Source organism: Histoplasma capsulatum, genomic scaffold (genome assembly GCF_000149585.1).
Source record: "Histoplasma capsulatum NAm1 scaffold_1 genomic scaffold, whole genome shotgun sequence".
In the NCBI taxonomy this organism is placed as follows: Eukaryota; Fungi; Ascomycota; class Eurotiomycetes; order Onygenales; family Ajellomycetaceae; genus Histoplasma; species Histoplasma mississippiense.
In genome coordinates, this window is record NW_001813982.1 from 1,072,496 (window position 1) to 1,086,721 (window position 14,226).

The following is a 14,226-nucleotide window of genomic DNA, read 5'->3' on the forward strand; positions in this document are numbered from 1 at the left end:
AATCAAACTACATGCATATTATATATTATATAGTACTACATTCTACATTCCAGAGATGATCATATTTCACGTATGGTAACTAGAATGCAACTATATACATGTGGTGACCGCAAAACGCCAAAATGAAGACGGTCTTCACGCTCCTGTTTAAGAACGAGACACCTATTCAATTTCCTCGATCCGTGGCCCTTGCCCAGACCCTTGACGGCCGCTACCACCACCACCATCAACACGCGGATGAATATCCAACCCAGCCAAACGATCCCCTAACTCGAAGCTAGGTTGCTCGCCCATGCCCTCACGAGTCCTTACTCCCCACAATAACGATTTTTCAAGCCATGCCTCGAAGCTCTCGATGAGAACTCGTATATGTCCACGGACGATGGGGTCGGTTTCGCTTGTTTCCACGAAAGTTAAGACGCGGAGTATATCCGGTATATTCCCGATGATTCCCTGGTTCGGGTAACGTAGTTGAGGGTTGATAAAGTCAGTGGACTGATTATCATTATTGGTAGTAGTAGAATACGAGAAGCCGAAGCCGAGGTTAATCCCATTTTCCCTTGCTGTATCGAGCGCTTTGACGAGGTCGAGAATCAGGATTATGGCAGCTCGTCGCAGGATGACACTCTCCGGGCCCTGTTCGAAGTTCAGAGTTGATAGTGCTAGGTCAACAGATGAGGATACAACGGACGGTCCAAGGCCTGCGACATTTGTCTGGATGGCCGATGCTAAAATGGACATGGCGGATGCCCGGACACGTAGATCGTCAGGTTCTAAGTCAGATGCCGCTCCAGCAGCCCATGCATCGATTATATTGGCCGAATAAGCTTCAAGAGCGGGGTTTTCTACCTCTGAGTCCATTGCTTCGTCAATTTGTTGCATTAAGTCGGCAGCTTCACGATCTAGCGTATCATCCTCCGTCTCGGTCGGTTGCGTCGTTAATTTCTTCGCCATTTCCCCTCTGGCCCGCTTCGCGGAGGGTTTCCTGCCACGTCTTCCGGCTACTGAAACCATGGTTCCGCCTAATGTTCTTGCCGTGTCCTCTACTAAGGCATTTCCTAGCTCCTGGACAGCCCTCAACAACGCCTCCCCGATTTTCAATCGTTGTTCTAGGCTATGTTGTTCGCTTCTATCCGCATAACGCTCTGCTAGGCTCCCAATAACTGTCCGGGGGTGTCTGGACGCGAGAATTCCAATAATCTTAATGACATGCAGGTAAACAAATTCATCATTTGAGGAAGATTCGATATTCGAGTTGCTTAATAAGGAAAGGAGAAGAGAGAGGGTTGCAGGTATATCAAGGACTGGAGAGGATTCGGTGATCAGGCATGAGAGAATGGTAAGCCCTTCTGCCTGTATCGGAGGTAAGGGAGATGAGAGATGTTCAAGAGCTTGGCGATGTTTTTCCAGGTCGGAGATCCGGGAGGAAATTGCCTCGGGCTTCCGCTCTGGGGATAATGAAGATGAGAGGGTCATTTCAAGTAGCATCGACGCGGTGTTTGCAGGTTGCATAAGATGGGAGGGTAAGTTAGGGAGTAGATTGTCCAGTTGGACTTTTATTCTTTGAATTACTGGAGATAATGTTTCTGACAGGAAAAAATCGGGGGAAGCAAGAATGGTCGAAAGAAGACTGAACGAAGCTGATAACGACTCGGACTGTTCGGGGTTATCATTGTCAGAAATCCCTTGGGAATTCTCAACGATATTACCTAAAGACTGAAATGAGGGATTATTCAGTTTCCCGTGGGCTGTTTTTGTTCTCAATGAGACCTCGCTTTGTATCAACTGCTCAACAATTCCCAGTATTCTGTCAGGGTGCCGTGCCAAACTATCTTTGAACTTATTCAGGAGCTTCTCCGTGAATTTGGCACTGGTCAATTTCTGCAAAGTAGTTTGCAAATCTTCACCACCGTGCAGAAATTCTGGTTCTTTCTGGGTGTGATTTTCAGAATGCCCAAGTAGCCACTTCCGGCTAACATGGAGAAAAATATCACCAGCAAGCTCCTCTGATTGAGGGTCCAGGCCTAGCAGTTCTAAGACGCCATCGATGCGGTCATCCAAAATTTTCATGAGAAGCATTGTATTGAGTACTTGCTGGGCAGGGGAATTTGTGCGTTTTCTAATTGAAACGCCCCCGTTTTGCCCAGGGCCAAATGTCCAGGTTTTTCCTCCGTCCCACAGTATATTATCAGACAAGTTGTCGTATTTTGATACGCCAGTGGACATGGAGAAAAAGGTTTGCAGGAGCGTGGAAACTTTGCCATACCAGGATGATTTTTGATGCTCTTTGGCATAACACCCTAACGCCCACAGTGGCAGTAAGACGGGTTGAATTAATCGTTTTAAAAGGCTTGGGTTTGGATGTAATAAAACTAATGCGCTCAGCCTTGTAAGAGATAGAAGCAGCTTTGGTTCATTTATGAGAACTACGCCCTCCAAATCACTTAGTGGGCTCTCCGGCAGAGCGGACCCATCTAACGAAAACCTTCTCAGCCACGCAGCAACCTCAGTTGTCATATTTCCATGAAGTGAGTCGAGGATAGGTTTCACGAATATTTTATAACCAATCGCACCAGGCTCTCCAAGAGCCCGTTTTCCGAGTATTCCACTACCAATCACGTAGGATGCAGTTTTCTGTAAATCGGGTTCATCTCCATCTAAAAGCGCTAGTAGTTTTGGAGAAGTATTGTAGAAATAGTCGTCTGCCGAAATTCCTTGAGGAACTGAGGAAAGTAGCCGAGAAATTTGCATGATAGCTTGCACTGTGATTGGAGGGCCTTGAGCAGGCGCAGTTTCTGCACTTTGGCCCAAAGCCGGCTCAAATTGAGAGGCTATAAAAATAATTGTATGAAACACGCCGTCTTTCCGTAAAGGAACGTGTGATAGTTCCGAAGATATTATGTTTTTGAACCACGGAGCAGAACTTGTTTGGATAAACGATGAGAGAATTGATAGCAACGTGGGTGTGGGAGATCTGGGTGAATTTAGCAGGTGCATACACTCAAAAATCATCAAATCATCAACAATGTGCGTCTTACTCTTGAATCAGCTTTTGAAATAGTTCCGCATAAGCGCTGGTTTGTTCCTGTGGAAGAGAATGTGGATGAAATGCGAGCTCTGCAGTGGCACACAATATGTCCCCGAGAATTCTACCCATAACTATTGGTTGAATACCAGAGTGTTTGTGACAAACAATCGGCGTTAAAGCGTCTATTATCAACCGCAATAAGCGTTCATCATGCAACCTATCTTTGGAAGTCGCTTCTGGCTGTCTTGCAACAACGCCAGTGGGCAGGGTAGACATCACCCGTTGCTGAAGGGGTATTCCAACTCCCTGGGATAGTGCAGGGTATATGCCCTCAAGGGAAATCAAGTCAAGGAGGCCATGGATTGCCCGTCGCCGCCTGGTATCTTCAAGAACAGGGTCTTCTCTGCAGCCATTTCCATTAGAATTCTCGATCCCAACATCCAGGTTTGACTCAACATAGGCGCGATGAATTGTGACAAGGAGATCTAGTGCCCGTTGGATTACATGTAACGTGGCATCGCCATGTCCTTGGCCTTGAACTGAGAGCTTTCGAGCTAGAATTTGGACAATAGATTGACCGCGTGATTTCTGTATCTCCTCTTCAAGAGAGTTAGCGATGTTTCGGAGGAGTAGAAGTTAAGGTCGCGTGCCTCTTTTTAGAACCGGGCTCAGAAACTCATGAGCATCATCGAATGCCTTTACGAGCTGACGACATCCCATCGCCATGATTTGTGCAGTAATATCGTTATGGCTATTTCCGTCGCTCAGCTATCAATTCCATCGTCGAAAATCGGAGAAAATGGGAAAGTGACGTAGCTCCACGACACCATTATCACGTGAATTCGCGATCTGGCGGATTTGCCAAGGAATTTCGAACCACAATGAGCTTTGAACCCCACTCACACCTTGTAGTAACTTTTGAGCCCTGTTCCATGTAGACCACGGCTTGATGAGCAAATTCCATATTTCTGCAACATTCACTGGCCTTTTTCCTTTTTCTTGCAACATAAGGACTCGTTAATGCTGAATGCGATGGTTTCTGGATACGAACGCGGTACGCTAGTCCGCAATAGGAAGTCTTGGGTCAGCCTTTGAACCTTGGAAAGACGCGTTTTCACGTGATCATCAGGTATAAGCAACTCCTGAATTTTGACATCCTGCAACAATTCCATTGCCGTGACTTCGTTCGTCTTGATCTTTTTGCAGGAAGGGTATCATTGCCATGAGTGTTGCATATTTCTAATCGCCGTACTTCTTCACTTCGAATGCTTTTGTTTTCACCTCGATTCGCGTCTTTCTTGATATCGCTCATCCCGTCCGCCCTTACGGACACTCCTTGTTCACCACTCTCTTGCCTTATATAGGCATTATATATACAGTCCAGCCTCCCCACAGTTCTCCAATAACCCGCCCCTCATTGCTCTCGTCGCGTCATAGCTTATTGTCCTCGCGAGGCGTTACATTGTGGGGTAGTGGATATTGGAACTTAACCCTAAGTTATATCGTCGGTTGTCCGTCATGAAGGACGTGAGTCTCGCGGTCAATAGTTGTCAGATGCCTGATTAACCCGTTTGAGCTGTTTGACTGTTCGAATTGGGCGAAAGGGTATTTGACGTCCAGAGCTTAATAAAGATGATTTACTATACGTTTTAAAGTGTCCAAAAGGAACACGTGTCAGTTTATCTGCTGGACTGAAATTACTTGGATCAGTGAAGGGATGGTCAGTTGGATGCATCATTCGTTTTTTGGGAAAGTGAAATGGGATATGGTGGGAGGGACATGCCGGACAATCTCGCATTGAGGAATTGCCCTTGGGAGCCTGAAAATCTTTGGATCGCGCCGTTGGATTCCTACTCTCGTTACACCCGCCCCCAGATTTATGTAGCGGGCTTATCTTACCGTCTGTTGGAAAGGCATTGAGCTTCGAACGCAACAAATCCACCCGCATAAGGATGGTTGCCTTCACACCGACCACCGCTGATGCATTTGCGCGTTGTTTCTTGGAGATCCACTTGTCGGAATCGTCCCATATTATCTCTAAACCAGATTACATGGCTCGTAGCAAGGTCAACAAGACGACAAACATATGTGTGGTCGTCTTAACTGGTAGCTTTGCTAGATTGCCGTTAAGAATTTGCGCTTGTTGCCATGTTCCGGTTGGCTTCTTTGCGTCCATAGCGGTAATATACAGTCCTAGCCGTGGCGGAGGGACGTAACGAAGACAGGGGATTTTCCTCAGATTTGGAATGTCTTTTTGAACATTTACTTGTTTGGTATCCATTGCTATCCGTGATTGGCTGTCCCGCGCATGTCTCGAACCTCTGAGCGCGCCTTCACGACCCGCCAGACCCCCACCATCCACCCCGTTCCTCCTTTGTTAAATTAGAGCTCGCTGGCCTTACACTGCGGCACTAGCCATGAGTGTTAGCTTGGTCCCAAGCGTCCCGATCCGCCGTGTTAGTCATCTCGCTGCAAGTTTAGCTTACAGTCTTGAGTGAGCGCCGACAAATGGTTGCCTGCGAAGTTCCTTCAATGGTGCCCAGAACCTACCAATAGCTGGCAGGAAGAAGCGGTTTTTGAGGATGTCTTTTGTCCGCTTTCAAATGCCCTCCAACATCTAGCTTTATCTTCGGCTCATCTTGGAGAGGAAACAAAAACTAGTCTCTGAGACTACTGTATAACAAACAAGAGAGGCTCCATCCCGGTCTCGAAAGATTCGGGGTTTGAACATCGAGTGTTGGGCTTGGATGTTTGAGTTTTGAGAGAAAGACTGGCGTCGAGAGAAACAAACGCTGAATGGAGGAGAGCGACTGTGAATGAACTGCACCGTGAATTTGTTACGCCTTGAGTGGAAGACAAGATAGGACCAATCGCCCAAACATAGGACCTCCTAAGCATGCCACGAGTATGAAAAATATTAGCTGCGTTGCTGGATAGCCCATTTATCTCCTACGCTATTCGCCTACGCCCATGTGATATGATCATCCTGAGTGATCGTACTACAGCTATCGCCTTTGACTTTGCGCTTCAAAGTTCTGAAAATTTCCCTTTGGTTTCACAAACCTCATTGACCTTGTTTCATGTATTGCGAAAATGCGGATGTATGGAAATTGGGGTTGGAATGTACGTCAAATCGGGACCTCTCTCGAGTGAGGATCAAAGCTTCGGCTTGTCTGTGTTTGGCGTATGCCCCTCTCCTTTTCATATTCTATTTGCCATTTTTCAGCATCATGTTACAATTCATTGAGCTGTTGGCTCCAGTGGAGATGGAAGGATGAAGCGTGTGTCGGCTTAGCGTTTACAAGTATGTTTAACTCTACATGACGGGCCATCAGCGGGGAGCGAATGAGATTTGTGGACTAGGAAAGCAACGCGAGCGATATTTCTCTTCAGTTTGGTAATGCCACAGAGAGCTCCTTGCCGTTCCCTGTGCAAACGGGGAACGGCCATTATACTTTTTTTTTATAAGTCACCCGATTCCCAACTAAGCTGCGATTGAGCTAACTGCTACTTAGGACCAATTTCAATATTGCCCCTCAGCTACAACCCACTGAATTTGTCCTTTCTGTATAATGCCGGATTACCTTGTAATACTCGAGACCATACCGTGTTTTTCTTCCATTTTTATCACTAGCTCTGCGTTGTTTATGTGTAATCGGATTCCTTGTTTCTTTGTCGCTGGGGGTTCACAATCTTCGTTGGCCTCGTCACCCATCCTCAAAACCGTTTATATCAAGTTTCCACCAACATGCTGCTTGCTGTGACGTTGTCTACAAGCCAAGTTTCGTTGTCCCCCTAAAGTTCCTCGCAATTGATTTTCCGCTCCGCCAGACAAACAAGAATGAGGGAAGGAATTGACCACATACCGTGTTGAGTGACTGGCAAGTACGATATTGGATACATGGCTGCTAGATTCGACTTGACCCAACCGGCTCCTTCGTTTTGCTGCCGCATCAGGGTGTATCTTTCCGCTTTCTTTCTCCACTTCGCTCTCAATTGTCCCCAGCCATACTTGTCCAACAACAAGACTTTGTTGACTCCGCCCCAAGGTCGTTATGTTGCCCAACTCTTACAGCTGTATCCTTTGTGTTCAACGTTCAATTAGTTACTTATTTTTTCTTCTTCGACTGGTGTGAAACTCTATCTTCAGACAATAAGTGTCGCCATGCATTCTCGCCGCTGGGTATGGGCTCTCCACTTCGGCCTCGTAGGTATCACCTTCGCCACTACTCTTGATGATAAAGAGGCTCCAGATGGCGAGACCGTCAATGGCGGAATATTACCCGACTTTCCGATCTCCCTGCCGCCGATACATGTTCCATCCCCAGGATTTGGAGGGTTGGACAATACGCCCGCTCTGGGCTTGCAAAAACGCGATGCTCCTGAACCGAAATGTGGTCCAACGTATGGACCTTGCCAGGACGGTTACTGCTGCTCACCATCCGGTATGAGTGGAGCTAGGCTTGACATTTGATTTTTGGTCCTGTCTCGCTTACAGTATGCCCAGGTTTTTGCGGTAATTCCAGACACTATTGTCAGGCCCCAGATTGTTTAATTGATTACGGGAGCGGCTGCGATGCGCTGAAAACACCCGACGGGGAGAGTACATTAAGTGCCCCTCGTGACCCTCTTGGGAAAATTCCGTATGCGAACCAGCCGATATTCAACTGCAAAGTGCCCAATACAGTTGCGTTGACGTATGACGATGGCCCAAATATCTATACCAGTGATCTACTCGACATTCTTGATTCTTTTGGCGCGAAGGCAACTTTTTTTGTGACAGGAATCAATTCGAACAAGGGCCCGATTGATGATCACAATTTGCCATGGAGAGAGTTAATAAACCGAATGCTGAATAAACATCAAATTGCTAGTCACACATGGGCTCATCAAAATCTCGATAGCCTTTCTCCCGATCAACTCCGCAGCCAGTTGGTGAAGAACGAAATGGCTCTCCGAAATATCTTTGGTGGCTTTCCAACTTACATGAGACCCCCATACTCGAGTTGCTCTGACCAATCCGGTTGTGTTCGAGAATTAAATGACCTAGGATATCATGTCGCCTATTTCGATGTGGACACGGATGATTACAATAATGACTCACCTTACCTTATTCAAGCCTCCAAGGACATCTTCGATTATGCTCTTGCTTCTGCTAAGCCCTACGGGGGACCTTTACTGGTTATAGCTCATGATGTTCACAAGCAAACTGTCTACAATCTTACCTCTCATATGTTGGATGGTATATATGCTGCGGGCTATCGAGCAGTTACGCTGGGAGAATGTCTCGGAGACGACCCCGAAAACTGGTATCGTTGGATCCCTTCGAAAAATTCCCAAGATCACTAGTCAATGTCGTCTAGAAAGACAACACCGAAAACGATGAGACGAACTTGATCTGATGCCATACGTATACTCAACGGATATGCACAATTATCCACATGGTCTGATGGATGATCCCAAATTCCTCGCTTCGCATTTTTTTTTTTTTCTTCATGTTCATGTTCATGTCCATGCCTCGATGTATATGCCGTGTTGCCATGCTCCCTTGTTTGCTCCTTGCACGTTGTTTTTGTTCTGATTGCTTACATGAACTCTAGTGCTTCTCCTTATCCGTACTTTCTTCTACACATGACTATCATTATCGTTACAGGGGCGTTGCTGTCAGGACTTTCTTAGACTTGCAGGATTCCATGTCCCCTTACCATGTTGTAGATTTCTCTTTGAACATCCATCTGGATTAATTTCTTCGGCATTTGATACGTTCCTCTCCAACAGACAGCACATGCGAATGTCACTACAATCCTCGCCCTCGCGGAGACTACGGCCGTAGAGTAATCTCCTGACTTGGTTTGTTCAACAAACTTCGTAGCATATGCTTGATCCCTTTTCTGGGCAATAAACCTGATCCAGGACGGTGACCAGGTATCTCGTACGTATCACGGACAAGAGAGAAGCAGGGGATATCGGTGTACGGAACAAGTAGAGAACTCGTGCAGGGGTAAGGAGTGGGAGAAATAAAAACAGTAATTATTACACTTAACAAATAATAATATATTCGTATTATAGGGTATAGACGTCCTAAAAATAGATAACAGGTCATGCGCCGACGCGTAAATCAAGCTGAACAATGAATGATTAAACATATCGTCATTGGTAAAGCATACAATCGGAAGTATATGCCCCCCTCCTCTTCCCTCCGTCCGACGCCTGTAACCTCCTCCCTGACCTTTCCAGCGATGAATAAACAACTGTGGAGACTGAACCCTGTCGATTGCTGGAGGCAGTGTGACATAACTCCCGAGTCCAGCGTGCGGAGATACTACGCCCCTTAAATTGTGTGTATTTTCTATTTTCTAACCACCTTCAGCAACGGTGCGATCTTCGCCGTACGGCTCAGGCCGACGCGGTATGGTGCCTTCTTGTTTATCATGATGGGACTGTGTTTGTCTGGGCCCCTTTGTACTAACATGGGGGTCTTTTGGGGTGTTTTGACTGGCCGGGGCGCTGAGGTCGTTGTTGACGATTGCGATTGTGGCTGTAATTGAGACTGAGGGGAGGGGGAATGAGACGCACATGTAGGGCTGGGTGTCATCGGTTTCATTTGCTCTTGCTCGTTAAGTTGTACTACTTGATCGGCTTCTTCTGCGGCGCCAGCATCTGTCGTGATATCCGGTTTGGAGTCTTTTTCCCCCGGGGCCTTTTTCAATGTAGGAATATTCTGATCTTGCTCTGCGAGAGGCAGTAGAGACTCCATAGTTAGGCTGTCTGATGTCCTCTTCCGCTTTCGACCGCGTTTTTTGAGCTCAGACGCAGACACGGTGGCAGCAGAAGTAGGGTCAAACGGAATCTGCTGGATTTTGTCGAGTTTCACATCACTTTCGTCCACCACTTTTTCTTCAAGAGGAATTTCTTCCTGGATACTCTCGGTCTGGTTGCCAAGGGGCTCTCCCTTGCTATCCTCGCCGCGTTCAGCTTTCCGACTCTTTGATAATGAATCGTTCGCCTTATCCTTGAATGAAACATTTGCTGGCTTCTCGTCCATCCATATCACATCATCTTCGACATCTGATTCTAGAGCCGTCTTCAACATCGCTGAAGTGGTCTTTCCCCGCTTAACCTTCTTCTTCGCTGATTTGAGTGGTCGTTTAGATGCTTCCAGAGGGACATCCTGAGTCATGGCATTTAACGAATTTTCTTCTGGGGTTTTCCTTGTTTCTGCAACAATTGAGTCTCTGGCATCGCGTGATGGACATGATTGTACGACTGGGAAATCCTCACGCGGCACCATAACTTCAACGTAAGGATCGCCACCAACACCAATCCCGTCTCCACCCATACCAGGGTCAATCACAGCTTTACTCCTCGACCTACTCGGCCGTGGTTTGTAGCGTTCTTTCGGGATACCACCAAAATCGATACAGTCCAATTCATCCTGATCACTCTCCATCCCAGCATACTCTGCAACTGATTGCTTCTTCTCTGACATCGCTGTCGGTCTCATATTGGTTATCGCAACTTGAACGACGGGAGGTAGGGCAAGCTCATCGCAAGCACTTTCTGTTGATGATTGTGGCGGTTGGCGTATGAAAGATGACGACATTGTCCTGTGTGGTCGTGCGAGGGCTACGGAAGACATTAATTCAGTATCGTAAGCAGTATCGTCAAATCCTTGCGTGGACTTTGATCGCACGATCGGTTGCTTTTGAGAGTGGGCTTCTGACCCAGTGGCTGGAGGCGCTGGTATGGTTTCAGCTGTAAAGGAATGATTTTCAGGAATAACCGGATCTTCAATTGGCACACCTTCTTCGCAAGTGCCATCTCCATCGTCCTTTGTCGGGGATAGAGAGGATTCAGTAGCAATCATTCGTTCAGTCGACCATTCCTCGCTGGCACCATAGCTACCCTCCTCACCTTGCTCTCGCGAACCAGCAATGCCCACACGTTTCACCACGGCACCCTGAAATGCCTCGGACACACTCATGGTCCGTCTCCTCTTAATATTCTTTTCCCTTACAACAATATCATCCACTTCTGTATTACCAGCATCCATCGTCCTCCCCCTTTTCAAGATACTTTTCCTGGGGGACTCCACCACCATAGGATATGCACCGTCCCCGTCCTCTTCCCCCAGCCACGCCCTCTCCCTCCGTTGTTGGGACAATGAAACGGGGCCTGTAGCCGTCTGATCCTGTGATTGTGACGTGAGGAATTGATGGAAGTTGACGCTGATAGTGGGATCGAAGCTTCGCGCACCGTGGGTATTTGGGTGGAGATCAGCGCCGCTCCCTATCCCATTGATGGTTTTCTCTGCCAGCTGATTATTATCATCATTATCGCCATTACGGGGATATTGTGAGTGCTGATCAGGGGGAAGAAAATCCCTTAGGATAACGACAGACTTGGCGGTGGTTTTGTTGTCTTGAAGGGGGTCAATAGATGTAGCGATATCGCTCAGTTCAGCGTCTGACTCGTCTGAGTCTTGGATTACGAGGTCGGACGGCATCTCGCTAGATAATGGTAATGTGGTTGGAGGGGCGTATGCGTCTGGAAGTCCCGCGGGGGACAGATTATGTGCTTGAAGCCCTGCTGATGAATAGCGACGAGGGAATACAAGCCAAATTCCACCCAAACGCGACCAGGGCGCGGAGTCACGTGTTGATAAGATAACAACGAGCCCCTCAGACGTCCAAGAAGTTGATTGACCACTCTGTTCAAAATTATCTAATTAACAGTACTTGTCCTTCATTTTTATTTATAATTCATTTGTAATGTGACATTCCTATTGAAAATTAATGCGGAATGATATGTACCCCGCTAAACCACATGCCGTGGTGCTACCGTTTTCATCAGTACCGCGCACACTATGTATGGTTGTCTCGCGGTTGACAACTGGAGGGATGCCAATGTCCCGTTGCAGCACAAACTCCCTGTTTGTTTTGGCAGGGGATAATTTTGGTTGCATAGAACCAGTGTCGCCGAACACTAGTGGCAGATTTGACTTCGTCAGGTGAGATCCACATTTTTTCAGCCTGGTGCATTGAGGCCGGTCTGCTCATTGCTCCATGGTTCGCAGCAGCCCAGCTAGATTTGGAGAATATCTGCTTTCACAGTCTTGAGGGTCGCGATACAGAGAGTTCAGTACCTGGATGAATGATCATTGAATCCTTTCCACACACTTTTAAACGTACATTTGCAAAAGACGAAGCCCAAATATACCATGACTACATCATTGATCTATCTCCCATGTTCTAACCCTTGTGTCTAACCCACTAGCGTCCATAATTGATGGATTTCAATGTCGATCAAGGAAAGAAATAGAGAGCATGAGGGAAAAAAAAAAAAGATCAAAAATAGCCAACATCAACTGGAGCCTGTCTGAGTGCTAGGAGGCGCAGTAACAGTCTATGTCTTTACTTTCGCGCGGTCCACCCGAGGTCGACACTTCAAAGCCACCAAATATGCCAAACTTCACATGACGTGATGAGATGACGGTGCAGTGCAATAGCTGCATCATTCAGACGAGCTTGGTGCATGTTGTAGATCCAAGACTGTCTGAATATGTATGAGGATGATGGAGCGTAACAGGAGATGTGGACACCAATGCTTTTTTTACTGACAGCGTTATATAGATGTGTATATTATGGATGCACCTGCCTGTTCAAGTGCTCCTAGTTAGTTTGGTGAAAGCAAATATGGAACAGCACCAATCCTTCCTAAAACCTCCTCGCGTCGCTTTCAGCTCATAATTTCTACATCCGCATCGAGCCTGTCATCAGATAACACAACGAAGCTCAAACCTCAATAGTCTTCCTAGCATTGAATGCGTTTTGCTTCTGTCTGATATATCCCCAAAGATTTAGGACTGTCGATGGAAAGCTCCCTGAGATCTGAGACCCATTCTTCGCTTTATTTGGAAGCACGTTTTGGAAGCACGTAGCCCCGTTGATTGCTAACAAGCTTCACTTGCCAATATCGCCGGCCAGAATCAGACGAGCCGCGCGGTATGATATGGAAATCCGAATACTGTTGACCAACTTCAAGGTGAAGGTCAGACATTATTTGAAAACGAACACTCTTTCGTGAGCGGTATGGCCATAGTAGTCTAGTAGTGGACATTAGGAAAAGCAGAGTGGCTAGTATGGATGACAGGGGTTTGCAAGAGATAGAAAAAAAAATGATGGTCTGGACTGGCAATGTTGAGAAGGATTGTTGTTGGTAAGAACGGAGTCCGTTGGTTTGTTGCTGTTTGCAGTTAGCAGGGTTAGTTGACTTTGTTTATTTTATTGCCTTTTACTATGTTCTCGCTACCACTATTTCTACATGTGTATATATACATCTGCATGTACTCCACACATCTTCTTTTCTCTTTCTTTTCTTCTTTAGTGATTAGCTACTATTATCTCTTGCCACTATTGCTATTTACTATATTAATATACACTGCTTACTATCTTCTGCTATTCACTCTTCACACCGTCATCAACCCTCACACCATGGACCAATGACATGTCAATATCAGACCCACATTGTTACGTGCTTTGATCTCCGTCGAACGGCTGGCAGAAGATATCCAAGGAGAAAACAAAATCTATATTGATGGAGCAATTGAAGAACTATCTAGTATAGATACAAAGTGAGAGATTCATAATCGGGCGAACTCTCGAATATCAAAGGAGCGGCAGCTTTTGATGGTGGATTTGGCTATTAACATGGTCTCTTCAGAATCCTCCTTCCCATGAATTTTTATCCTCCTCCAAGAAATTGGTGTATATGCTCAGTGGACAACCCGTCGCCCTCCATACTCGGGAGATATATTCGGTGCGTTTTTTCAGCTTCTGTCGGGAGAGGGAAAGGGACGTTTGTTGCATAGTATGGCAATCTGACTGAGCTGTCCGTGGTTATTGGATGGTGACGAGAAGAGGAATGGAACGGTGTAAATTTAATTGTTGGGTAAGAATCTCTCAGGTGGTCGCGGCGGCTTGGGTTTAGGAGCTAACTTAACAATGGTAAGGATTTTTTCCTGCTCGGGCCCTCCCGTAATATCGATGTTGGTTGGGCTTTGTGCCCACAATAAAAAGTATCAACCACTGCACCTTTTGGGAGTGGGAAGATCATCCACTGCTTCTGTCCAAAATATTATTACACGCTCCCTTAAGAAGTTTGAGATCTGCTTCCGATTTGGATACCACATTGGTGAA

General features: G+C 46.6%; 3 protein-coding genes across 3 annotated transcripts; 1 reads left to right on the plus strand and 2 right to left on the minus strand.

Annotated features, from left to right (window-relative positions):
• Positions 1-162: 162 nt before the first annotated feature.
• HCAG_00323 (predicted protein) lies at positions 163-5,309 on the minus strand (the record flags this gene model as incomplete). Its single annotated transcript, XM_001543227.1, has 6 exons — positions 163-2,974; positions 3,039-3,627; positions 4,080-4,224; positions 4,490-4,520; positions 4,928-5,065; positions 5,113-5,309. 6 exons carry the CDS (start codon positions 5,307-5,309, stop codon positions 163-165), a joined length of 3,912 nt encoding a protein of 1,303 aa, XP_001543277.1.
• Positions 5,310-7,193: 1,884 nt separating this feature from the next.
• On the plus strand, positions 7,194-8,377 carry HCAG_00324 (hypothetical protein; the record flags this gene model as incomplete). Its single annotated transcript, XM_001543228.1, has 2 exons — positions 7,194-7,432; positions 7,555-8,377. The coding sequence occupies 2 exons, from the start codon at positions 7,194-7,196 to the stop codon at positions 8,375-8,377; spliced, it is 1,062 nt and encodes a 353-aa protein (XP_001543278.1).
• Positions 8,378-9,384: 1,007 nt separating this feature from the next.
• Positions 9,385-12,542, minus strand: HCAG_00325 (predicted protein; the record flags this gene model as incomplete). Its single annotated transcript, XM_001543229.1, has 4 exons — positions 9,385-9,566; positions 9,605-11,738; positions 11,892-12,013; positions 12,446-12,542. 4 exons carry the CDS (start codon positions 12,540-12,542, stop codon positions 9,385-9,387), a joined length of 2,535 nt encoding a protein of 844 aa, XP_001543279.1.
• Between the last annotated feature and the right edge of the window lie 1,684 nt (positions 12,543-14,226).